Source organism: Platalea leucorodia (assembly GCF_965183815.1).
Source record: "Platalea leucorodia genome assembly, chromosome: 5".
In the NCBI taxonomy this organism is placed as follows: domain Eukaryota; kingdom Metazoa; phylum Chordata; class Aves; order Pelecaniformes; family Threskiornithidae; genus Platalea; species Platalea leucorodia.
The window spans coordinates 31,127,205-31,151,508 of NC_138827.1; the positions used below are offsets into that span (position 1 = coordinate 31,127,205).

General features: G+C 58.0%; 2 protein-coding genes across 4 annotated transcripts; one reads left to right on the plus strand and one right to left on the minus strand.

Moving 5' to 3' along the window:
• Nucleotides 1-794: 794 nt before the first annotated feature.
• LURAP1 (leucine rich adaptor protein 1) lies at nucleotides 795-6,943 on the minus strand (the record flags this gene model as incomplete). Its single annotated transcript, XM_082312351.1, has 2 exons — nucleotides 795-3,475; nucleotides 6,743-6,943. The coding sequence occupies 2 exons, from the start codon at nucleotides 6,941-6,943 to the stop codon at nucleotides 2,786-2,788; spliced, it is 891 nt and encodes a 296-aa protein (XP_082168477.1). The 3' UTR covers nucleotides 795-2,785.
• A 247-nt stretch (nucleotides 6,944-7,190) lies between these two features.
• On the plus strand, nucleotides 7,191-23,969 carry POMGNT1 (protein O-linked mannose N-acetylglucosaminyltransferase 1 (beta 1,2-)). Of its 3 annotated transcripts, XM_082312560.1 has the most exons (22): nucleotides 7,191-7,302; nucleotides 8,350-8,544; nucleotides 11,705-11,813; nucleotides 12,216-12,331; nucleotides 12,642-12,707; nucleotides 13,147-13,260; nucleotides 13,859-13,976; nucleotides 14,270-14,368; nucleotides 14,890-15,017; nucleotides 15,619-15,689; nucleotides 15,991-16,066; nucleotides 17,534-17,617; nucleotides 17,774-17,815; nucleotides 18,013-18,071; nucleotides 18,652-18,724; nucleotides 19,027-19,155; nucleotides 19,484-19,609; nucleotides 19,765-19,829; nucleotides 20,217-20,261; nucleotides 20,440-20,575; nucleotides 21,084-21,193; nucleotides 21,483-23,969. In XM_082312560.1, exons 2-22 carry the CDS (start codon nucleotides 8,428-8,430, stop codon nucleotides 21,583-21,585), a joined length of 1,986 nt encoding a protein of 661 aa, XP_082168686.1. In that variant the 5' UTR covers nucleotides 7,191-7,302; nucleotides 8,350-8,427; the 3' UTR covers nucleotides 21,586-23,969. The 3 variants fall into 3 exon arrangements, with proteins under 3 accessions (XP_082168686.1, XP_082168688.1, XP_082168687.1); XM_082312562.1 differs by lacking the exon at nucleotides 12,216-12,331; XM_082312561.1 differs by lacking the exon at nucleotides 7,191-7,302 and having other exon boundaries at nucleotides 8,200-8,544.
• Nucleotides 23,970-24,304: the final 335 nt, after the last annotated feature.

Consider the following 24,304-nt stretch of genomic DNA (forward strand, 5'->3'; position numbering starts at 1 on the left):
AATGGGGAAATCCTGCAGAGTCCTGCTGGCTCCAGCATCCATCTCTCCATCTGCAAAAGCTCACGGTTTCAAAGCCAAGGAGCCAGAACGGATGCTGAGGCCGGGATGGCAGGACTGGATAAGTGGCTTGCGTTTGCTTTGGAAAGGCTGATGTTTGCATGAGCACCAGCTCCAGTGGTTTTAAAGGGACCCACCCAGGAGCAAATCCCAACAGCCTGAAATCAGAGCTGTGGCTGCTCCCACCCAGGGCTGGGCTGGAGAAGTCTCTGCCCTACACCCAGAGCCCCCTGCACGTCCTGGGTGGAGGGAGGAGAACAAGGGAAGCAAACGGAGACCCCAGCACAGCTAACGGGGCTGGCAAACACCTAGAAAGATCTTCCATGGAAATTTGGGGCAAGAAGGGCAAAGCTGCCATCTGTAGCTGGAGTCATAGTTCAGCTGAGCTCAATATGCCCCATCTCCCAGAGATCGGGTCTCACCAGCTTCTTCGCTCCTGGCAGATGTGCTCAGGTACCCAGCTGCTTCAGGAAGTGTGATTTTAGGTGTCACCACCGTGATGTGACAAGGGACAGATCCCCAGGCAGGTGGTCTGTGCCTGTTTCACGACTGGGGGCTAAACCTGCCCTGCCTGCAGAGCTGCTGGTGGCTCCAGGACGTTTCAGACTGGAGCCTTTCCCTTTCCCCTAGAAACCCCGTAAGCTCAGCAAAGCACTGACAGCATGGCCTGGGAGAAACACTACCATTTATTAAGCCAGCTAGTTTTTGTTGAGAATTATTTTAACAGCACTGGAGGACTTACCCCGTCTCCCCCAGGGACCCTCAGCTGATTCATTGCATGCAGGGCTAGAAGGAAAGCGGGGGACAGCTGGCCTTGGGGGACATGGTGGCTCAGCGGCAGAGCTACACAGCGAGCCACGAGCTGCTTGCAGGCGACAGCAAGCCAAGCACGGCTGCTCCGGGGCAGGCAGATGGGATGCTCGCATAGGGCAGCCTGGTCCCAGTTTGCTGGGATTCACCCAAGTCCTTGGCAGGTGCCGTCTCTGGGAATTTTGGATGTTGTCCAGCTCTCTGTGTCCATCCAGGGAAGCCCTGAGGATCTGTGGGGGAAAGGGAGGGTGCTCGGGGGCCTCGGCACAGAGGGCAGTTTCCACTGAAGGTGCTGCTTCAGAGACACAAAGCTGAACCCTTCGTACACCCAACTGCCTTCTTAACCACAGCCAGCTCACATCTCGCATCTAGAAATAGTCACAGCCAGGTCTTCCCTCTCTCTTGGCTTCCCATTGACTTCAGATGTTGTCTCCACTCCCACCACCCCAGCAAGGACAGAGCCCAGCTGTGACACACGCAGGCAGAGGAATGACAGCACTGCAGCGAAAGCAAAGCTGTCACAGCACTCGGCCAGGGACACACACACCCGCAGGCTGGGAAGCCAGGACCCTCCACGCTTGTCCACGTGTGTGGAAGAGCCCCTCTCCTTGAAGCAGGGGGCTGTGGGATGCCCAGGTCCTTCCCTGCATCGTCTGGTGAAGGGAGCATGTCCTGCCCAAGCTTGCGCACAGCTCCAGCTGCAAGCCATGCTCTACAAGCCAGTGAGGGGCGAGGGGCGTGCTGGGAGGCATGGTGGGTGGGCAGTAAAAGGCACAGGCAGAAGCCAAGGCTAAAAGGACAGAGAAGATGATGTCTCCAGGGCAGGGTCACTGCAAATCCACACTGGCTGAGGAGCCTCATGTTTCTGGTTGCTAGCAGAGAGCAGAGACCTGGCACCATTCATCGCACAGATGGAGAATCCCGGCCATCACCCCCATCACACCGCGTCAGGGGAAAGCACAAGCCTTTCTAAGTCTGAGCCCCGCAAGCTCTGGCAGGCTGCCCATACGCTGACACGTCCCGGGGTTTCTGCAGGACCTGGTCCCAAGGTGGGAGACAGTCCAGAAACAAACTGGGAGAACTGGATCTCCATCTCCCACCCAGTGTTTTGCCCTTCTCGCGTAATCACATCGGGAAGGGAAGCTTACACCGTCATCCTTCCTCTGCAGGGCATGGACAAAGGCTCCGCAGCCCAAGAGGAGCAGCTACAGTGACTGCCCTGATCACGCTTCAGATTGGCTTCACAGAGGCTTTTAAACCAGGCAGGGCCTCACCCGCCAGGAAGGGGATTTTAGCATCCACCATGTGCTGCAGCCAAACCCCCAGTGCCCCAGGTCAGCTCTACCCTGGATGGACACTGGCCTTAAAGGCAATGATGGAAATGAGCACATCCAACAGGGATGACCTGCTGATGGTCCTGCCCCACACCTCGCACCGAGCATGCTGGTGCCACCAAGCTGTGGATGCATGGGAGCATCTCCTGTCCTCCCTGGGTAGCTGGTTTGGGGGAAGGGTCCCCAGTTTTTGCCAGATGAGACTGAGGATTAGAGGGCAAAGGTGGAGTCAGAGAGAGGTTCCAGGAGTCCTGCTGTCCCAGGTTTCCCCACCAACCCTTCCCCGCCACCGACATCGAGGACAACAGAGGAGTGACCAGCCACCTGCAAGCACCACCCCAGAGCAAAGGATTAAATTTACAGGGACCCACCTCATCCCGCCTCTCCCAGAAATTCCCCATGGGGCGGGCACCCCATCCCTTAGGGCTGCATCACCAAACACTGACGGGGGGGTCAGAGGAACAGTGCAACACCACCAAGCCAGCCTGTCCCCCCCTCTCCAGCCACTCCAACTCTCCCAAGCAGAGACAAGTGAAGCGGAGCAGGCAGATGGGAGAGCTGGACTGGGAAGGCGAAGCCACAGGCTACAAGAACGTCACATCGTCCTGAGACTGGAGCCAGCGCCAGTGGGCATCGTACTCCAGGTGCAGTTTGCTGTTGAGTTTGCAGTTCTCAAAGTCATCCTCGGCTTTCCGAGCCTTCCCACCCAGGTTCCCCTTCCCCAGCCTCTCCCCGGCCCCCGACGGCAATTTGGTGTCTCTGCCTGGTTCCAGAGAGGAGGGCTGCTGGCCCAAATACCCGTTGGCCACCTGGGGCTCCTTAGCAAACCGGTGATCCTGGGGCAGCCCGGGTGGGGAGAGGTCCACGTGGGGCCACTCGTGCTCCGCTTTGCCCTTCTCTTGCTTTGCAAGACCCCTCTCAGGGTCGATCCTGACCCAATCCTGCTCTGCCCTGACCAGGGCTCTGCCCGGCACAGATGCGGCAGCGGTTTCAGCGGTGTTTTGGGAATACTCATCCATGTCATCAGCTAATGTGTCCAGGTAGCTACCAACGGAGATGCTGTCCAGCCTGTCGTTGGGGTCCTGCAGGCTGTCCCAGCTGCCCCGCCGCGAGGCCGCCTGGCTCTCCACCAGGCTGTACTGGCTGCTGGTCAGGCTGCTGCAGCGGCTGGTCAGCGTGCTCCTCTCCTCCAGCAGCCACTTCACCGCCTCGATGCCCTCGTTCACCACCACCAGCTGCTGTAGGATCTTCACGTCGACTGCTCGTAGGTAGGCCTGGCAGGGAGACAGAGAGTGTGGGGATTTTGAGGGGACCAAGGTGACCCCAGTGGCCGAGGGCCCCGAGTCCCAGCCCACCCCAGCAGAGGTGCCACTGTGGTGGCTGCAGGTCTCCCAAGCTGCTTGATGAACAGAACGGCATGGGGGAGCACCCTGCAGGGAACCAACCCTGTCCAAGACCTGGGGACACAACCATTGGGGACCAACGACTTATGGCACCCACTGGCCACCAACCCCCCTGGGGAAATAAATCCAGGGCACTTATGTCACTGTCTCCTATGGGGAAGGCAAGGAACTGGAGGCACTGGGTGCAGATCTGAGCCCAGAGCGTCCCCCAAGCCCTGGGAGGCAGCTGGGACCAGGCAGGAATATGCTGGGGCATTGCTCAGGGCAAGGGTCTGGCTGGACCGTCAGCACCTCCCTGGGCTGTTTCGGCTGGGCCCCTTCATGCGTTTACTTCTCCCCTTCTAGGGTCTGATCCAAGCCTGGTGACAACATGACATGACAAGATTCGGAGCCTGAGATCCAAATCACTCCCAAAATGGGGAAAGATGGTGGAGGGGGACAGGGATTGCAGATCACAGCGCTTGCCTCGCCGATTCCTGCCCCTCCGAGCCCGGGGAAAGCTCTTTGCAAAACTTCAGTTGCTGCAGAAACATCTGTTTTCCTAACGGAAAGCCCCGCGTGCCAAGACATTCCTGTCTGTGTGATACTGGCCGCCGAGAGCCACTGGATTTCCCCTGCGCAGGATGAAAATATTTTGCCAGGAAAGGGAATAAGGCGGCAGTGGGGGGAGAGGGAGAGAAACCCATTGCAGGACAGGTACAGGCAGCCTGGGAGCTGCGGATGCCCATGGACTCATTCACTAACACGCCCTGTCCCCAGCACCAGCAAGCTGTGACGGAAATCCACGCGGTCCCCTGGGATCATTTCTAAGCACAGCGCCCGGTCCCCAGCATCCGGTGCCCTCAGAGACACCCGCCCGCCCACGGGTGACCCGACGGTCTCTCGAGACCCCCGACTCTGGTCTCACAGTGAGTGCAGCAACAAAAGCATCCCAGGAAGGAGCCTGGGAAAACTCCAGCCAGGGTTTAGCACGTGATGCCTCAGTCCAGAGGACACAAAAAAAAAAAAGGGGCAAAGATTTGTAGAGACCCGACACCAACCGCCCATGCCCTCTCCACGCTCCTCAAGCTGGATTTGAATAAAAAATAGCAGCTATGTGCCCGGATTGGGGCAGGAGCCAGCTTCGAAGTGGAGAAACTTCCTTTCTAGGCAAGTTATTTCAAAAACTGCCTACAATGGACTTTTCTGCACACACTGCTAAAGCATCTGGCCTTGGCAGGGAGAAGGCACAGGAGGAGGAAGGCTGAGAAGCCCTGACGGGGGGGGTCCCCTTTTTTCTCTGCCACAAGCAACTGTGGCTGTCAGAGATGCAAGGGGAGCCACCCCAAGAGCGGAGGGTGGGAAAACGCTCCCTGCTTTCCATATTGTTTGCTGGAAAGAGTCAGCCGTTGATTTGCTGCTATTTCAGGCCAGCCTGCCCACTCCCGTTGCACCCGGAGAAACCCCCTCTCCAGTAAGGCAAGGTTAGCGTGGGAGGAGACCGAGGTCCAGCTGCTTCCTATACTCTCTATGTTCCTCCAGATGCAGTGGCGAGTACACCACACCAACCCCATACCCATCCCAAAGCCTGCCCAGTGCTTCCTACATGGTACCCGCTGGCATCCGGACCCAGGGCAGCAGCAGCATCCGGAGGGGAAGAAGGCGACCGCGGTCCTGAGCGTGTGGCAGAGGGTGGAGGAGATCCACCTGGATCCCTGCTCTGGGATGTGACACCCTGCACTGCTCTATGCCTCAGTTTCCCCATGTGCATCCTGCAATGCTGTCCTCCCCTACATCCCCTGCTCTTTCAAAGGGGACCCCAGGGGCCAGCAGAGCTGGGGGGGCGGCCGCGCTCCTCCCCATGCTCTCTAGGGGCTGGCAGAGGCAGGGAGAGCATCCCCCCGGGGGGATATGGTCCTGGTCCCCTCCCCAGCGCGTGGGAAACCAGGGGTAAAACATCCTCCTCGGACCGGGAGGTGAGAGTGGGAATTTGCTGTCTTCTCCTCCCACCGCCCCCTCCCAGACCAGATTCTCCTCTGATCACTGGGTCTGCTCGTCTCTGCTGCTGGGAGGGGAATTTTGGTTCCTGTTCATGGGGATGGGGAGACGGGGGCGGGGGGGGGCCGTGCTGGGTTTTGGGCACCCGGGTGCCATTCTCAGGCTAATGACCTGGGTGCAAGGTGTCCCCGCTTCTTCACGAGCCAGCGAGAATAGACAGGGCAGAGAAAGGAAAAGCCTTTCTGAGCCGAGGTTAATAACACATGGCCAAAGCCAGGCCTTGCAGACCGTGGGCTGAGCCTGCCTGCACCTGGGCAGGGCAAACACCACGGCTGCTTCCTCCTCCTCCTCCTCCTCCGAGCAACTCAGGGCCTGCAGACCTTTCTCCTCTGGTCAGAGTGCAGCCTGGAAGCCAGCGCCGAGGGAGGATGAAAGCAGAGGGAGGATGAAAGCTTTTACGCCGATGGGCAATATTGAACCGGCCAAAGCGTGGGTGCGAAGGGCTCAGGCTGGGTGGGTCCCCAGCCCCCTGGGTGGCAGGCAGGGACACGGGCATATTTAGTCTGTTTCCCTATGGAAACGATGCTCATTCCCTCCCGCTCGAGTGTGTGTGTGCGTGGGAGAGTCCCTTCCCCCAGCAGCACTTGAACCCATTGCCCAATCTCGCCACGTTTCCCCGAGGCGCAGGCATCGCCGGTATTTGCTCCCTCCACGAAGAGAGGGAGGCGAGGAAGCTGCCACCGGCACTCCCACGGTCCCCAGGAAAGGCTGCCACCGGAGCAGCCCAACCCTTTACTAGCCACTGGAGAAGCCCCAGCAGGAAGCGAACCCCGGGAAACCTCCCGGCGATGCTTGTGCCTTGTCACCCAGAGGGTGACACCCGTGGCGGGGGACGGGCGCGCAGGGCCGGACCCTCCGCCGTGCCCTTGGCGAAGGTCCCTGCCCTAAATCCTGATCCCCGGGACACCCCGGTCCCCGCCGGAGCCAGGGCCCGGGGGACGCGGGGGGTGAGGGGGGCAGGACGGAGCTGGGACCCCGCGGGGGGGGATGCTGCGTGGGCCGGGGGGCAGCGGAAGGCCGGCGGGGTCCCCCAAAATGCAGGCAGAGCGCAGGCAGCTACCGGGGGGCGGCCGGCAGCGGCCCCGGTGCCGCGGGACTCACCAGCTCGAGGCGGAGCGCCCGGAGGCGGTCGGCGAGCGGCGGGCGGGCGCCGCGGGCCGGTGCCGGCGGTGCCGGCGGTGCCGGCGGTGCGGGCGCGGCGTCGGCCCGCAGCCCCCGCAGCAGCCCGGCGGGTGGCCGCCGTCCCACCTTGCTGGCCAGCTCCCGCAGGTCGGCGGGCAGCGCCTCCCCGCCGCCCTCCATGCGGGTGGGGCGGCGGCGCCGCGCGGGGCGGCGGCCGCGCTGTCACCCCGGCCCGAGCCCCGGCCCCGCCCCTCCGCCGGCCCCGCCCCGGCCCCGCCCCCCGCCCCGCCCCCGGCTCCCGGCTCCCGGCCGCGCACCAGCGAGGTCCGCCGGGGAGCGCAGAGCGGCGCGGGGGGGGGGGGGCGGGGCCGGCGCTGGCTCCGCCCCCGCGGCGTCTGCGGCGCCGGAAGCGGGGCGGCCCCGCTGGCGCTGACGGCTCACGGGGCGGCGGCGGCAGCGCCGGGTCCTGCCCTGCCCGGCCCCAGCCCGAGCCCGCCCCAGGCCCCGCCGAGCCCCGCCTCAGCCTCCCCGCGCGGACCGTGAGTAGCGCGGCCGGCACTCACCCTCCGGGCCGCTCCGGCCGGCTCCCGCCCGCCCCCCGCCCCGAGCTCTCCGCGGTCCCGAAGCGCCTGGGCCTGCCCCCTCGCCGCTGCTCCGGCGGGGCCGTCGCTCCTTGCCGCCGCCGTCCTTGGACGCGTGATTCTCCCCTCGCCCCTCCCGGAACGCCTGGGTCCCTTTCGCCACCCCACCTCGGAGTCCTGGGCCCCCCACCCCGCGACTGCCTGGGTCCATCCGCGATACCCCCCTCCGGCATCGCCGGGGCCCTTCCCCGAAGGGCTCCGGGTCCCCCAGTCCTCCTTTCCCCACCCGGGCGGCTGCTGTGCGATCCCTGCCCTGTAATTGGTGCTTCCCTGTCCTGCCTGGCTCTGCTGCGGGAGGCCTGTGCTCCAGCCAGGCCCCTGGCTCCACTGGGCCTCTGCATCCCACCCCAGGCCCAGCAGGTTGCATGGGGACCCTGGCCTCACCTGGGCACAGCCCCTCTGCCCCAGGGGGGCCGGGAGCTCCAGCAGGGCTATGGCCCACCTGTGGTCCCCATGTCTAGGCTAGCTGGCTGCGTCCCCACTAGTGGGGATGGTGCTGCTTCACAGCCCTGCTGCTACGAGTGGGGAGGATGCCTCTCCCCGCCAGGGACCCCGCAGGCCGATATGGCCAGTGACAGCACCTCCATAACGCCTGCCCATCTGGTGCCTATCACCAGCCCATGGCTTTTGGCCACTTTTTTCCAGAGGGTGGGAGTGGGCCCACCACACCGCAGCAGCCTCGCTAAGGTGTTGGCTTGGAGCAGAGGTTCTCACTGGCCCATGGGTTCAAGGGCTTCCCATCACCCTGCTTACAGTCCTCCAGCAAAGCCTGGCCTCCCGGATTGCTGGCTGGGGGTGGTGGCAGGCAGGGAGGCTCCGTGGGGCTTCTGCTTGTGGTACATGAGTGCCACTCATGGCCACCACTTGTGCCAGGCCCTGTCTTTGCTGGGGAGAGGGTTTGAAGGCACTTGCCTCCCTCACCCCGCGCCCATCCCATCCTGGCAGGGAGCCCCGATGGACACGAGAGCGGAGCAGAGCGCGTCCTGACCCCTGCCTCACGCGGCTGCCTCTGTGCCGGCCCCCATGACTATGGACGAGTGGAAACCCAACCCCGCCATCAAGCCCCACAAGAAGCGGAGCTGGTACCTTGCCTGGAAGTACAAGCTGATGAACCAGCGCGCGCTGCGGAAGCTGTGCCAGGTGAGTCACCCGCAGGCCTGTGGTGGATTAGGGAGGATAATCTATAGGGTTTACGAGCTTATGGAGCAGCTGCATGGGCGGAGGTGGGTCTGCTGGCAGTCCTGGGTGACCTAACATGCCGGGGAAGCATAACGTGTCCCCCTAAAAGCTACCTCCAGTGGCTTTGCCCTCATGCATGGAAGGGTCTGCCATGTCTAGCAGCTCCTTCCAGCTGTAAATGGACCTGTTGGGTGGCTATGGCAGGAGATACAATTATCCAGGCATCCTTGGGAGGCTTTCAGCTAGAAACCTGACCGATTCGTCCCCTCCTGGTTCTAGACCTATGCCAAGTGTAGCAGGGCTCTGCCTGCAGTGGGAAACCATCCCTGCCCCATTTGGTTTGCAAACCAAGCCTGGTATAATACACAACAGGTGGACAGAGAAAATAGGGCTGGGTAATGGGATCTTATGCCCCAGAGGCAGCTGGCGTCTGGGAAAGCCACAGGCTTGGTCGCTTGTGCTGTAGAATGGCTAATCCTCGGTGGAGCCAGTGTCCTGGGGGGTGTCTGGGGGCGTAAGGACAGGGAGGGTTTGGCCCTGTGGCAGCAAGCTGCAGAAAAGGGGCCGTTCCTGAGATGAGCAGAGCTCAGTGAAATCTGGCAGTTGGTTTCTGTGGGAGGGAGCGGGGGGGGGGGTTGTGTGTGCCTGGGAGGATGAAGGCTCGCAAGGGCTGACTGGGGAAGGAGACTGCTCAGTCCTGCGTCTCACCCTGGGGTACACGGGGCTTGGGAACGGGCCTGGTCATTCAGGCAGGCGTTGCTCATCACACTGGGGGCAACAGGCTAGAGCCTGTCTGCTGTCATCTCTGTGCTTCATGGCACTGCTGTGGCTTAAAACACAGATGCAAACTGGGCTTAAAATATGTCAACCAGAGCTGCAGGTATGGAGTAGCATAGAGCAGCTGGGGCTCTATCAGCAGCTCTGGCTGAGCCAGCCTTGCTAGACCTGACTGCTGGTCTTCCTTAGTGCTGCCTTGTTCACTCTCGTCACGGGGGCTGCTTCCCCATGTCTCCAGTACTGACCAGGGTGGAAGGCTTGGGCAGGTTAGTAAGGTGGCCTTGCTGCTGGCCGCGAGGCACAGCCTGCCCCTTGCCGCAAGCCCAAGGCTCTGTTCTTGCCTAATTAAAAGCTTTCTGTGCACAGATCCCGAAAGATGCTCATACTCCTGCATCGACAGGAAATCAACAAGCCAAAATGCCATAGTGACACTTATATCATCACGTGGTCTTACTGCTAGTTTTCCATCTTCCTCTTCCTCTGTTACTTCTCGAACCCATTTGGCTGCTTGGCAGAGACAGCAGCAACTCGTAGCTTTGAGGCAGTAGCTGGCCAGGTAGGACAGGTATCCTTTTAGTGCCTCTCACCAAGGGCAGGCCTGTGTGTGATCTCAACCCCGTACTAGACCTCAGAGAATCGAGGGTCCTAGAGCTGAAAAAGGCACAGATTTTTAGGAAGCAAGCTTTTGGGGGGTTGAGGGGCGAGGGAAGAGTCTCAAAATCACCCAAAACCTGTCTCGGCATCCTCTTGTGGGGGGACCAGGCTATCAGCAGCCTCCACCAACCTCTTCCCTCCTCTCCCTTGGTTGCTGTGACATCTCCATGCTGAGTCTTGGGATGCTCCAGGGAGGTTAGTAGGACCCTGAGCTTGTGTGGCAGAAACGGGAAACCGTCTGGTACATCCAAAGCATGGCTGGGCCAAGGGGACAGAGCTTTTGGGCCACGGGATGAATCTGTCAGCAGCACACAGCAGTCAGATTTGGGCCTCTGTGGTGGCTCTGCTGTGAGCTGGACGGACCCTCCTGGCATGGAGGCTGGTAGTGGAGCCCTGCAGCGGCGTTAGCTTTGGGGGTAATAGCTGCTCAGGGCTTGGCTTTGTGTCTTAAATCCAATGGCAAAGCCTTCCCTCACTGCGTGACTGTCCAGGGCAGCTTTTGGGCTTCCTGCTAGGGCTGTTCCTCAGCCCTGGGGCAGGGCTGTAGCTACCAGGCAGGGACTTTGTTGATGTGCAGAGCCCCACAGCCACCACATGCTGCTGTCACCTTTCCACCATGAAGAAGCACATGGGCCCTGGGTTACAAAGCTCCCTAGGTCACGTAAAGACAAATTGCTTCAGCTACAGTCTTGTCTTTCAGTCCTGCATCCCAGGCCAGCATTGCAGCTCTAAGACCATCCTCTTGGTCATGGTCAAATGTGCTTTTGCAGCTTACACCTGCAGGTGGGTTATTTCCCAACATGGGATGTTTGTGGTCCAAGTCTTCCTGTGTGACTCTGTCTCAGAAAAGGCCCTTTTAGCGTGGAGTAGTTTCTGCTTTACGCTGGGTCCAAATGCCAGGAAAAAGACTGAAATTGAGGAAGAGAGGAGCAAGATGCATTTAACTGAATACAGGTGCTTGTAGAAATGTTGTAGTCTTTTCTCCCTTCTCTTAGTCTAAGAGCAAGAAGGCCATGGGCAATGTTCTATGGGAAGATCCAGGGGCTACAGAGGAGTCCATGGGAACCCCCGATATGAGCAATCTTCCCATAGCCCTCTGTCAGCATCCATGCAGGTTGCCTTGAAGTTTGCTGCAGTCAGTAAGGCTGCAGGCTGTTCTCTGCAGCCTGTGGTACAGTGCGGTTTCCTGAAGTCAGACCTGGGCTTCTACCCTTTGCCTTGCTGCAGTCGCACAGCATCTCCTCTCCCTCTGAATACCCTGAATACGTCCTCTGGTTGCAGAGGGAGAGACGAGAATAGTGATGCTGCAGGAGAGGCAGAAGTTAAGGTTACCGTGGGAGCTGTAACTCTGAATTGCCAATCTCTTTTCCTGCAGAGACCCTCAACCTTGATGCAGTATTTTAGCAGGAATCTGCTCGCAGATCTGCAACCAGGGATACATTGGAAGTGGGTTAATTCTCACATATCAGGAAGTCAGTGCGCTCCGGCTGATGAAAGCGCTGCACCCTAAAACTCAGTCATCTGTATTTCTTTCTCTTTGCCTTCCCCCAGAAGAAAGCTGGGGAAAGAACAGATGCTTATGATTCCTTGCAGGATTTCCTTGGGGTGCCCTGCAGCCTCTGCCAAGGAGGTCGCCTGATCTTGGGGTTGTTACTTACAAGTTGCTAATGCAAAGCATCCTGCCTTGCAGACAGGTGCTGTCCTCTTCCTGCTTGTGACTGTAATTGTGAACATCAAGCTGATCTTGGACACCAGGAAAGCTGCTTATGAGGAGGAAGAGGAGTCTGCACAGGACTACGGTGAGGGGCAGCATCTTGCTTTTCTTTGCAAGCAAGGAAACTGGAGGGAGGGAAGGCATTTCTTTAAGTCAGGGCAAACTTGTGACCAGCTGCAGCACAAAAGACAGGTCTGTGCATGTGGGTTTAACAAAAATGAATAGAAAAGGCTGTTCCCATTCCTGGTCTGTCTACTCAAGGCGTCAGCATGTTTGGCTGCAGAGGTCTGTGTGGGGATAGCTGGGGCCAGACCTGTTGCCATTTTGGATTTCCCTTACCTGCCATCTCTGGAGATTCCGACCAATGGCTTGTTGGGCTGGGATACCTGGTGGGCTTGACCTTCTGAAGGCTTGGCTGGGATAGCACCAACCAGGGACAAGCCAGAGGTGCCTTGGCTGGTTGAGACTGGGCATTTCTCCCCTATAGATGATGAGATGCTTAATGTGGAGGTCCCTAGGCACCCTGTAAGCAACAAGAAGGTCTTGGATGTTGAGGTGTACTCCAGCCGGTCGAAGGTCTACGTGGCTGTGGATGGGACAACGGTAAGTGATGGGAGCTGGCTGTCCCTGTGAGCAGAGGATGGGTGGAGCTGAATGGGTGAAGCCTCAAGCAGCGGGTGGTGAGAGCACTTCGGTGGCTGGCAAGAAGGTCAGGAGTGGATCCCCCTCCTGCCTACAGGACTGTGGAGGTGTTGTCCCATGTTGTCTTCTACTCTTGCATCCATCACTGCCATGAGCAAAGCCAGAATGTCACAGGAGAGAGACTTGCCCCTTATTTCGGGGCTCTGCTGTGCTGAATGGGCAGGGAATAAGAGGTCTTGGCGTATGGTTCTCATCACTTCTCCACTTGCAGGTTCTGGAAGATGAGGCTCGGGAGCAGGGAAGAGGGATCCATGTCATCGTCTTAAATCAGGCTACGGTAAAGCATCTCTGTGTGTCTGCATTTGTCTTTCTTACTGGGCGGTGTTCGTCCTTGCTCTTTAACAGTTGGGTGCATGAGGCAAAGGGCAGCCAGGAGAGAAGTCCTCAAATGTTTATTTGCTTGTAGTTTCCAGAGCATGACATGGTCTCCTAGAGGGTCCCTGCAGTGTTTCTTTTGTGCTTGCCTAGCTGTCCTTGGGGAGCAGGCAGGAGAAGAGTTGTGAGGTTGGGTAATGCTGTCCCATGGACCTCAATGCACTTCATGTCGTCCGTGAAGGCCCAAGGGCTGAATTTGCCTGGGGACTAACTCCCTGGCATACCAGAAAAGTAACTCATCGTGTTGTTCAGGGACTGAGGCTTCCAGGTCAGATTTCCATAATTCTACGTGTCCTAGCTGTATAGCATTTAAGAGGCATCTGACGTTTGAATACCAACAGGGTCATGTGATGGCCAAGAGGGTCTTTGACACCTATTCTCCCCATGAAGATGAAGCCATGGTACTTTTCCTCAACATGGTTGCCCGGGGCCGAATCCTGATCTTCACCATTAAGGTATGTGACCTTAGAGTCAAAAGAAAGAGTCACCTCGAATCAGGACGCCCTGAAGTTTGTCTGGGCAGTTGCCTCCCAGGCATGTCATCAGGCATTCCCAGGGCTAAATGTCACATCCCCACTGGGCTACGCCTAAAAAGGAAATTTGCCGGATCCTGCAGCAATAAACAAGAGGTTAGGTGGAGAATGGACATGAGGAAATATAAGGATGTGGTGGGACCCTTCTGGGTCCCAGTTCCAGGCTTTAGACGGGGCACTGTGGAATGTATTGGCTCTGGGCTACTGTGTGAGCAGCACTGTGCTTCTTCAAGGTTTTGGGTTTAGCTGCGTGAAGTGTTGCTGAACACATGGCCCTGCTTGAGAACAATTTGGTCTTGAGGAAGCAGGAGTCTGTGACTCCTCTGACCTCCCTGTGGGTCATGGTGAAGCCAACGACAGGCCTAGTGGCACAGAGACCATAGGAACCTGCTCTTGAAGGTGTCTGGCTCAGCTGATTCAAGGGTAGGAGCGAGCGCTGTACCTCTTTGGTATTGACATGAGATTTTCCTTGTCTACATCAGGAGCCAGACCTCAGCTGCAGGGTTGTGTTTTGTTCCAGGATGAAGGCTCCTTTCACCTCAAGGACACAGCCAAGAATGTCCTGAAAAGCCTGGGAAGCCAAGTTGCACCATTCCTGAGCTGGAGAGACATGTGGACATTTGTGGGGAAGAAGGGAGGTGAGTCTAGCACAGGCCAGGAGAGGGTTCATGGCCCCTTTTTTGGGGGAGAAGTCAGGTGAAGACAAACCCAGCCCATCCCCAACACACTGTATGAGCAGGGAACAAGCCAGAGAGAGCAGGCAACTCTGTTCCTCGGGGTGAGGGAGGGGATGGAGGCAGAGCATGTCCCTTCAGCAGCTCACCAGAGGCCAGTGGGGAAACGGTGCCAAGCTGCCACACTGAGCTACAGCGCCTTGACACAGTGGGGATGGGCCCTTCCAGACAGTCCTGACCCTGTGTCCCTGCTCCAGGGGAAGTATATGGCGAGAAGCACGCCAAGTCGCCCGCCCTCTCGACGTGGGGTGACCCTGTACTGCTGAAGACAGAAGTTCATCTGACATCCGTGGAAGGTAGGAAGTAAGACCCGCTCTGCGGTGCTGGGTATCTCTGGGACATGTCTGCCTGCTGGTCTGGGTGTTTTTGAGTCAAAGCTGTGGGTCTGTTGGCAACATCCCAGGATGGATTTAAGGCTGTTTGAGATGGGGATGGTAACTCTTAAAATGGGGCCAGCTTCCCTTCTTCCTGCTTCCGTGGCAGTTCCAGGCAAGGTTGTTGAGAGAGGTGAGGATGGGCAAGTGGGGACATGGTCTGGCCATTTGTCACCTCTCCAAACCAGACCTGGTCCAGTCTTTTCTGACTGTTGGCCTTGAACATGGCCCACTGCTGCTCAGAGAGGCCATATGGTGGAGATGGCTTCTGAATGGCTCCTGTGGTTATATGTGGCATCCAGAAGTGTTGCTTGTTCATAGTAATAAGGACTGGCTTGGTGATCACTGAGCCCAGGGAGAGCTGTCCATGTGGCAGTGCAGCCTGGAGCACACAAGGTGAGGCCATGGGGATGAGCAGTCTCTTTTCTCCTTGGTGCCTCCAGATGCTGAGTGCCATTGGCCTGACACAGAGCTGAACCGCCGCCGGAAGAGGTTCTGCAGCAAAGTAGAAGGTTATGGCAGTGTCTGCAGCTGCAAAGACCCCACGCCTATTGAGTTCAACCCCGATCCTGTGAGTGCAGGAGCAGAGTATTCAGGGAAGGCTCTAGGAGGGAGGGCTGGGCTGGACCAGGTGTGTTTGCAGCTCAGGTGCAGAGCCCTGTCGTTAAGCTCCAGCTGAGTGGTGAAAACTGCCTCTGGGCAAGCTCTTAACCCCAGCAAAGGCAAGGTGAATATCTGTGGTCAGGTCATGCTGGGGAAGGGGAGTTCCCTTGCCCTCTGTCTGCCCTGAGCTGCCAAGTTACCATGGCTCTAGAGACATGAGTGTAAGCAGCAGAGCCTGTACATTTGGAGACGGAGCAGTTATCATGGCCTTTGGGCTGTCCTTGGCACAGTGCTGAAGGGTTTGGACAAAGGCCTCCAGGTGGATGCAAGTTGGAATTTGGGAGCTGGGTCTGAGGTGGGGTGAAAGGGGAAAGCTGGCAGGGTCTCCAGCAGTGCTGCATGGAGTCGATGTGGTCCTGAGCCAAGGGGTAGGACTATGCAGCTCTGCTGTTTAACAGCGGGGCTGATCCCTACCCCTTGGATCCTGCTCTCTGTGGCACAGAATCATAGAATTATTTAGGTTGGCATGGCCTCCCCCAGCCCCACTCACACACATTTTTCTCTCCCAGCTCAAGGACAATAAAGTCTTCGATGTGCCTGTAGCTGTTATTGCAGGGAACCGCCCCAACTACCTGTACAGGTAAGCACTTCCAGGGGACATGGCTTCTCTGCTGTGTGCCACAAGACCAGACCTGGCCCAGGCCCTCCCCTTCATCCTGCTGGCAGGATCCAGCCTCCTCCTGGGGTTGCATGAGCAACGTGGGCAGACCTGCTTGGACAGATCCCAGGGTCCTTGGCCATGGGAAGGGGAAGAGCCCAAGGGCAGTAGGCCCTGTTCCCTTACCACGCACCCTTCCCCCACCCCAAGGGATCCATACACCTCTGCTGAGCAGCCTGAGCCCACTGCAGCTGTGTGCTCAGGCCCCTCAATCTCTCCCTAGGATGCTGCGCTCCTTGCTGTCGGCTCAGGGCGTCAATCCACAGATGATCACAGTCTTCATCGATGGGTACTACGAGGTGAGAGTGCTCCCAGAGGTCCCTGTAGCCAGGTCCTTGGTCCCCCAGCTGAGAGTATGTGGTGCTGGCCCAGGCCTTGGTGGGCAGCAGGCTGTAAGCCCCTTCACCCTTCCTCCTGACGTGGGTCACACTGCTCCTCACCTGCTTCTATGCTGTCAGTCAGCTTAGCCAAGCCATGCGTGCGGGTAAAGCTGCCTTGGCCTTTCCCAAAGCCCAGATTTTACATCCCTGTGTCTGAAAGAGGCTGGTGTGCAGGAATGAGGTGGTCATGCTGGGCTCTACCCATCCCCCTTTCTTGTTTGATGAGTATTGCCAGCCTGGGTGTAACACCACCTGTCCAGCTCCCTTGTGTGAAGCAGAATGAACCAGTCCAGCTGTGCCTGTCCAGCTCCACTCTCAGTAAGAGGTGAAGAGACCCAAAACGATCTGTTTTCACAAGACTCGTGAAAGCTGTGGCCAGGTAGAGGAGAGCTGGTCCTTTAGAGGGCAAAGACCTTCCCATCAGCAAAACCTTATAAAGCCCTAGAAGATCCCACTGCAAGCCCTGGCTCTCTGGCAGTGGGATGTGCTTTGGGACAGACCTTTGGCATCCTAGTAGGTCTCAGGAGCTTTCTAGCCCTCATCTCTGCAGCAGCACATGAGCTGTTGTCTGGTTGCCTTGTGATGGAGGTGGGAAGGGAACAGGCTCATTCCCTTGCAGGCCTCTCCCACCACTACCAGGTTGTGGGGCTGGGGGAGCTGGTTTGTTTGTGCAGGCTCTTACTGCAGCACATCAGAGTGGTTAAAGATAGCAGCATCCATTGCCATGGCAACTGGAGCGGCATCCCTCAGCTATGAGGGGGCAGCCTGGGTGCTCCTTGTGCTGCCATGGTGGATACCAGGGAAAGGGGGAACAGCTGGTGCAATGGGAGCTCCTTCTCTCTTTTGTGGCTAGGAGGTGGGATGGACAGTAAGGGGATGGAGAAGGCCTTGGTGGGGCCTTCTTGGGGCAGAGATATGTCAGCCCGAATGTGGGTTACTTCTGACCCCAGCGTGGATGTGCTTGGTCAGAGAGGTATCTTTCTTGGCAACTGTGAGAGAAAATGAAGTCGATTGTGGTCTAAACATTAAGCAGCTGCTGGGTGTTCCTGGCTATACTTGTTTTCTTTCTGCACTGTCCACGGGCAACTGAGGATTTGGGCTTCTCAGATATTCTTGGATACAACTTTGGATCTACAAACTAGCAGGGCTAACAGAAACTTATGGCAATACTTAAGGGCTGAAGGGCCAAGAGGGTTTGGCAAGTTCCTTGCTGTGGGGTCTACACCACAGCATTATTTTGAGCCTCACTTGCCTCCAAGAGGACAGCCACATGCAGGGGAACCCACAGTTATATTCTTGTTGTCCCAGGGAGCTGACACTGTCAGAGGGTGGGGAGAATGTATCCAGACCCACACATTTGATGAGCTTTGTACCTTTCCATTGCAGGAGCCGATGGATGTCGTGGAGCTGTTTGGCCTCTCAGGAATCCAGCACACGCCCATCAGCATTAAAAATGCCAGAGTTTCCCAGGTGAGAGACCTTTCCCAAATCCTGGAAGAGTTATTTCCTGGGAGCTGGCATAGCATTCAAGGGAGGCATGCTTAGCCTCACATCTGTGCCAAGCTACCCCTCCCTGTGGTCCAGGGGTTGATGCTAACACAGGCAACAATCTGCCTTTTCTTGTAGCACTACAAAGCCAGTCTGACTGCAACCTTCAACCTGTTCCCGGTGAGTGAGACCTCTGCCTGCACCCTGTCTAGCTGCTCGCCTGTGGGAGCAAGACAGCGTAGGGTTTCCCTGGGAGAGTGGCATGTGTGACCCCCATGTCATGGGAGCTGGTATTGCTCCTGTGGGGCAGGGGACACTGCTTGGTGTCTCTGCTCTGTCCTGGTCCTATCCTTCTGACATCTCTCCTTGCCCTACAGGATGCTAAATTTGCCGTGGTTCTGGAGGAAGACCTTGACATTTCTGTTGACTTCTTCAGGTAAAGCTGTGGGTCCCTGAGCTCCTGTTTGGGTGGGGCATTTCCTAGAACCTCCCTGGCTGCTCAGGTGAGGCCAGATCCCTGCCACGCTGTACCTCAGCTATCTGAGGCTGAACAGGCAACAGCCATAACTGAGCCATATCCCAGGCAACAGCCGTAACTGAGCTCTGCCTGCAGAGTCTTGAGTCCACTGTCCTGGCACTCAGTGCACTCAACTTTCAGGTCTGGGATCTCTTCCTGGTTTGCTTTCTGGGAACACTGATCCATTCTGTACACACACGGTTAGAACTGCCCCATGGCAAGAGGACAGGGACAGCATCTACCAGGGCTCCAGTTCTTTCATAAGGAGGAGGGACTCTGATGGAGCAGGAGACAATACTGTCCCCTCCCCATGGTGAGATGCAGCTTAGCTTGTTTGGGTGCTCCTCCCCTGATCTCACACCAACATCGGCCATCTCAGCCCAAGAGATGGGTTAGACAGTCCCAGCAGTTGGGGGTGGCTTGTCCCTTTGTGGAAAATTTGCGTTGGTTTGCCTGGGGGAAGGATGTTTGACCAGGGACTGGACAACTCTTTCCTCAGCTTTCTGAGCCAGTCAATACACCTTTTGGAGGAGGACGAGAGCCTGTACTGCATCTCGGCTTGGAATGACCAGGTGGGTCAGGGAGGACAGTGGAGTAGGGACACCTCTGCCCTGTGTTGTTCCCATGTCAGGCTGGGGTCCAAGTTCTGTCTGTAAAGCGGGGTGTCCCCCCACCTTCACCCTAGGTGGGTCTGTCTCCTCAGCTCTGAACTGTTCAGAAGCACCCCTGCAAATCACCATCCTGTCCCTGCCATGCACTTCCCAGTGGCTGTCCCCGGCTCCCCATGCTGGGACTCTCAATGGAGCAAGATGCCGTCTATTTTGGCAGGGTAGGGCTTCATTCAGGGTGCTGAATGCTCCCCTTAACGTCACAGGGCTATGAGCACACAGCTGAGGACCCCTCGCTCCTGTACCGTGTGGAGACCATGCCAGGCCTGGGCTGGGTGCTCCGGAAGAGCCTGTACAAGGATGAGCTGGAGCCAAAGTGGCCAACCCCTGAGAAGGTGAGTACCCTAGTGGGACCCTGTCTTCTGCACCCCCATCTCTGCCCATCGGTAGTCCCTGATCATCCCCCAGTCCGTGTGGGTACAGCTCTTGGAGGGGCCTTGCCTCTCCCTGAGCTTTCACTGGGAAGCATGCCCAAGCAGAATGGATTTGGGACAGACAGTAACTTGAGAACCACATAACCAGCCACAGAGCTGGCTGGAACAGGCCAGGCAGGCTGGGGCCAAAGGGGCTAGAGGTGGTGGGCAGCCAGGAAGGTCCCTGGATGGCCACACTACCAAATGATGTCCCCAAACTTGAGTGTGAGTGGCAGTTTTCCGTCCCCAGCTCTGGGACTGGGACATGTGGATGCGGATGCCTGAGCAGCGGAAGGGCCGGGAGTGCATCATCCCTGACATCTCGCGCTCCTACCACTTCGGCATCGTGGGACTCAACATGAATGGCTATTTTCACGTGAGTGACCTCCCTCAGCCCCCACACCCCGTCCTGGTGCTGAGCTCTGACTCATCCACCTTTCCAGGTAGTGGGGATGCTTGAGGTGACCTCCGGGTGCTGCTGACTCATGACTGAATCCCATTTTCCTTCCCTCCTGTCTCTCTTCCTCCCAGGAAGCCTATTTCAAGAAGCACAAGTTCAACACAGTTCCAAATGTCCAGCTTAAAAATGTGGAGAGGTGAGTGCTGGTCAGAATGAGATCTGGATGAAACAGTTGCTTGACCTGACCCTTGTCCCCTTGTGCTGGGGACGTCTCCCTTCCATCTGGAACAACAGCCATAACCTCCAGCCCCAGCACACTGGCCTCCGCTGGGGAGTCCTTGCAGTGGTTTTTGTGAGGTTGGGTTCAGCTACCCTGTGCTCCTGGTGGGCATGTTGAAGGGTCACGTGTTTGCTGCCACGTCCTCCAGGATAAGTGGCAGTCCTTGCTCTCTGTTCATTGGCTCCAACCTGCCTTTTTCTATTACAAGGGGGCAGTCTTAAGTTTGGGTCATCGTGGGATGATCCCTGCTTATCAAACTGTCTGGCTCTGCCCTGATCTCTCTGCTCTCTCCTCCTCCAATAGCTTGAGGAAGGATGCCTACGAGACTGAAATTCATCGGCTCCTGGGGTAAGTGCCTGCAGGGAGGTTGGGAGACTGTGAGGATCACTGGGTGAACCAAGCAGGACAGAAGAAAGGGTGGAGGTGGCCCTGGCAGCTCCAGCCACCACTTGCCTCTCTGAAGTACCCTGCAGTGGGAACAGGGAGGAGGTGAGGTCCCCTCTCACTCCCGGTTCTGTTTCCACAGTGAGGCTGAGGTCTTGGACCACAGTAAGAACCCTTGTGAGGACTCCTTTGTGCCCGACACTGAGGGCAGGGTCTACGTCATGTTCATCAGGATGGAGCAGGAAGCAGATTTCACCACCTGGACTCAGCTTGCCAAGGTGAGGCCCCTGACATGGCCCATCCTCACCCCTGCACTATCTCAGCATTGCTGGGAAACATCTGGCTGTTGTTCCTGGGTTTGTCTGTGGCCTTGACCGCAGCTCAGCAAATGCATTCTTGCTGCCCTTGGGTGGTATTTAAGCTTTTGGTGTTTGCAGAAGGCACTGGGTCATCCAGGGCAGATGCTTGGCTCAGTGGAGATAAGCCTTATGATCTCCCTGTGTGGGACCCCAGGGTCTGAGCTTGTCTGGGTGATTCCATCACTTGCATGGAGGTGATGGTCAAACCCCCTGTCCTGAGGCAGGGACAGGAATGGGATCACCCTTTTCTCTCACTGATGGTAGCTGGAGGGGTGCTGTCCTGCGCTGCCCTGATCAAGGTGCTATTCCCTCTCTGCTGTGGCTTGGTGAGGGGCAGGGATGGTGGCTCTTCCCTCGCCAGGGGATGCCTGGCCCTGGTGTCTTTCCCCAGGCTCTGATGCCTCTTCCTTCCTCCCCACCATCCTAGTGCCTCCACATCTGGGACCTGGACGTCCGTGGGAACCACAAGGGGCTGTGGCGGCTCTTCCGCAAGAAGAACCACTTCCTCGTGGTGGGGGTCCCTGCCTCCCCCTACTCGTGAGTATCGGCGGCACAGCAACCTGGGTAATCCAACCCCCCATCCTCATGGCGCTGTCCCCTGCCCAGGGCACTGCATCATCCACTTCTGTCCCAGCCCAGTCCTGGGGCATACCACCCCTCTTCTGAACTGTTGTGGTGGGAGGGGGGACAGGATATGTGCCCAGGGCTGGAAGATGTCCCGGTGGGAAGGTGATCGCACCAGGGAGGCAGGCAGGGCTGTTGGGAGTTGGGGTCCTGAGGGAGACCACCACCCCTGCCTGCTCCCATCCAGCCTCCTCACCTGCAGGTCCAAGAAGCCCTCGTCGGTGACACCGATCTACATGGAGCCCCCTGCCAAGGAGGAGGGGGCGGTGGCAGTGCCAGCAGTTGCTGCAGCAGAGCAGACATGAGACTGGCCGCTGGGAAGCGAGGGGGACCAGGAGAAGACGGAGACCTCCACAGTGCAGAGACAGAGTTGGCAGCAGCTCTCAGAGGCTGGTGACCGGACACAGACTCCCATTTCAGGCTGCAAAATGAGACCTCGGGCTCCTTCCAGCCCCCTGTTGTGGTCTCCCTCTCCCTCGCACGGGACAGGGTCCTTCCCATCCCAGGAACTTTTTTTTTTTTTTTTTAACACAGACTCTTTACTAACGCTACTCCTGTTGCCCCCTGGCTGGGCAAGGTTGGAGGAAGGAGGTGCTCAATTGAGGGCTAGAAGGGGCCTCAAGAAACACCTCTGCTTTCCTTTTTGGCCCTGGAGTCCTGAGAAGGCAGCATGCTCATGTGCAAGTGCTGCAGCCTACCAGCTGGGTGTTATTTATTAACTCTTGCCTGGCTGGTTCCATGCCCAGTGGTGAACATGGTGGTGAAGAGGGGATCTTCCAGCATCTCTTCTATCTCCTGCACAATGGAGGCACCTTGAAGACTGTATGCTGGGTTGGACATCTCCCTGCATGCCAGCTTCACTTCTTGGGCTGCAGCGACTGGTGCAGCCCAGTTCGTAGGCAAAAGGGAAGGCTGAAGAGGAGCTGACTTGCTGCAGACACGTAGGGGACACCCTATACCCAGCACGAGAGAGGTCAGGTGCCCCTTTCCTTTCCCTGCCCGTCTGGGAGCTGGAGATGACTGTAGATGGAAGTGGACCAGGCTGTGTGCTGCGGCTCAGACTGTCCTCACCCACCTTCTCTGTGGGGAGCAGCCCTGCGCCCCGAGTCCTGGGAGAGGGGGTGAAAGTGCCTTGCAGAGTGAGATGGGAGCAGCCAGCGGGCATACCCCCGGCTGCAGGGACAGGATGGACCAGGGTCCTCTGGAGTGAGAGATGCTGCGCTCTGGCGTGGTCCTTGCCTGTGGTACTGTACCCTGTCTTTTCCTCCTTCCTGGTCAGGTACCTGAAGCTCTTGCTGAAGGTAGAGGAGGTTTGTCCTCCTGAATCCCCACCCTTACCGTGGTACGTTGCTAGCAGGGAAGCTGGGAGCTGAGCCAGGATGGGCAGCCTGGCTCTCCTGCTGTGGTACACCCCTCATGGAGAGGGAGGGGGTCCCTGTCCCCCCTCCTGTGCCTTAGGAAGGACCCCAGGGACCCCTCCCACCCCCAGCCATTTGGTACTAATGTCCGTTGCACCCCCGCCTGGGGGCAGTCCTGGTCCCCTTGCTCAGTGCACCTCCCTGTTTCGTTCATGCAGCGAGAGATCAGTTCTCTGCCCAGGTCCCCCAGCCTTGAGCAGGGATGCTATGCTCTGGCTTGCCCTTGGGAGGAGGATTTGCTGCTCAGCCATTTCCCTATGGTCACAGGGGCTCTTCCCCTTCATTTTCTCACTGTGAACTGAGCATCGGGGTCTACACTACACTAACTTATTTATTTATTGTTTGTGGGAAGGGGAGGATAGCAGGAAAGCAGTGTGGAGAGCTGGCAACCCCCAGCCTACATGGGGGCAGCCGTGGGAGCTTTTTCCCTTGTCCCCCTGGCTCTATCCCCTGTTCCCCTCCTTCCTCCCTTGCCCAGTGTAGGAATGAATAGTTGTGAACCTGAGAAATCTGCTCCTCTTTGGCCAAAAATGAGCTCCGTGTGGACACAGCGCAGCTCTAGCGTGGTCGCAGGGACTCTGACCCTTGTGGTCCCTTGCACACCCTGTCCCAGGAGCAGGGACAGCACGGATCCAGGAGGGAAACAAGAGGGTGCAGGGTGGCACCTTTGAGACTGCGGTACTGGGCATGCGTTCAACCCTGCCCTCCTCTGCCACCCCCAGCGCTGCCCTTTGCTGAGACTCTGCTCTGGCAGCCAGTGGGCAGGTGGCCTCTGCACTGGTCCTTGGGGGTAAAGCAGTTCCTTTCAGCTCAATGAGAAAGGGACTCTGCTTCTTCCCTGGGGAAGGCTGCTCTCCCCCTACCCTGCTGTGGAAAAACTTACACAACTCTCCACTGTGATGCCCTTTCCTTGGCATCTCTGTTCCCAAGGCCCTGTTTCCCTCCTCCCTGAAACTAAATGTGCCCCCTTTACTACTTTCTCTGGCAGGGCTCAGGCTTGCCTTCTTCCTAGCTCCTCCTGGGGCTGGGGAAGGTGGTCCTATGGCTAGGGAATGGCTAAAGGCGAGTTCCCCTCTCTGCTGCCTGCCCTGCAGTGACCAAGGGGCTGTGGCTCCCTGCTCTCAGCAAGAGCAGGACTTGACTGGTGGGCTTCAAGCTCCCTCCTCTCCACACACCGCGATGGGCCTGCTGGATGCTGTTCTCCGACCCTCCCGTGGCAGCCACGGTAGGGCTGAGTGCGTCTGCATCCCCAGGGCTTGCCGCTCTCTGAATCGGATTATTTTTTCAAGAGTAAACATTGCAAAGCTATTGAGCCTCATGTGTTTTGTGGCTGGCCTCGTGCGTGACCCAGGGCTGGGGTCCCCAGCTCAGGTCACCTGCCAGGAGGGGACAGACCCCTGTCTTCTGTGGTGTCTGTCCTGTGCAGTGCAGGGCTAGCTGTGGGCTAACAGTGGCCCTGGGCCCTTGCCCTGTGGCTCCCATGCCAGCAGAGGTCCTCCGTGCTGTGCCGTGCCATGCGGTGCCGGAGCGGCTGGTGCAGGTTGGCGAGCTGTTTCCTCCTCGAGCTTTATCACGTTTATCTTCAGTTCAACCGACGGAAGCTCTG

Bases quoted from the DNA above. Each gene is read 5' to 3' on its own strand.
- POMGNT1 (XM_082312560.1), top strand. From the start codon at position 8,428: ATGACTATGGACGAGTGGAAACCCAACCCCGCCATCAAGCCCCACAAG. The intron at 11,814-12,215 runs GTGAGGGGCAGC...TCTCCCCTATAG, and splicing joins GGAGTCTGCACAGGACTACG to ATGATGAGATGCTTAATGTG. The intron at 15,018-15,618 runs GTGAGTGCAGGA...TTTCTCTCCCAG, and splicing joins TTGAGTTCAACCCCGATCCT to CTCAAGGACAATAAAGTCTT.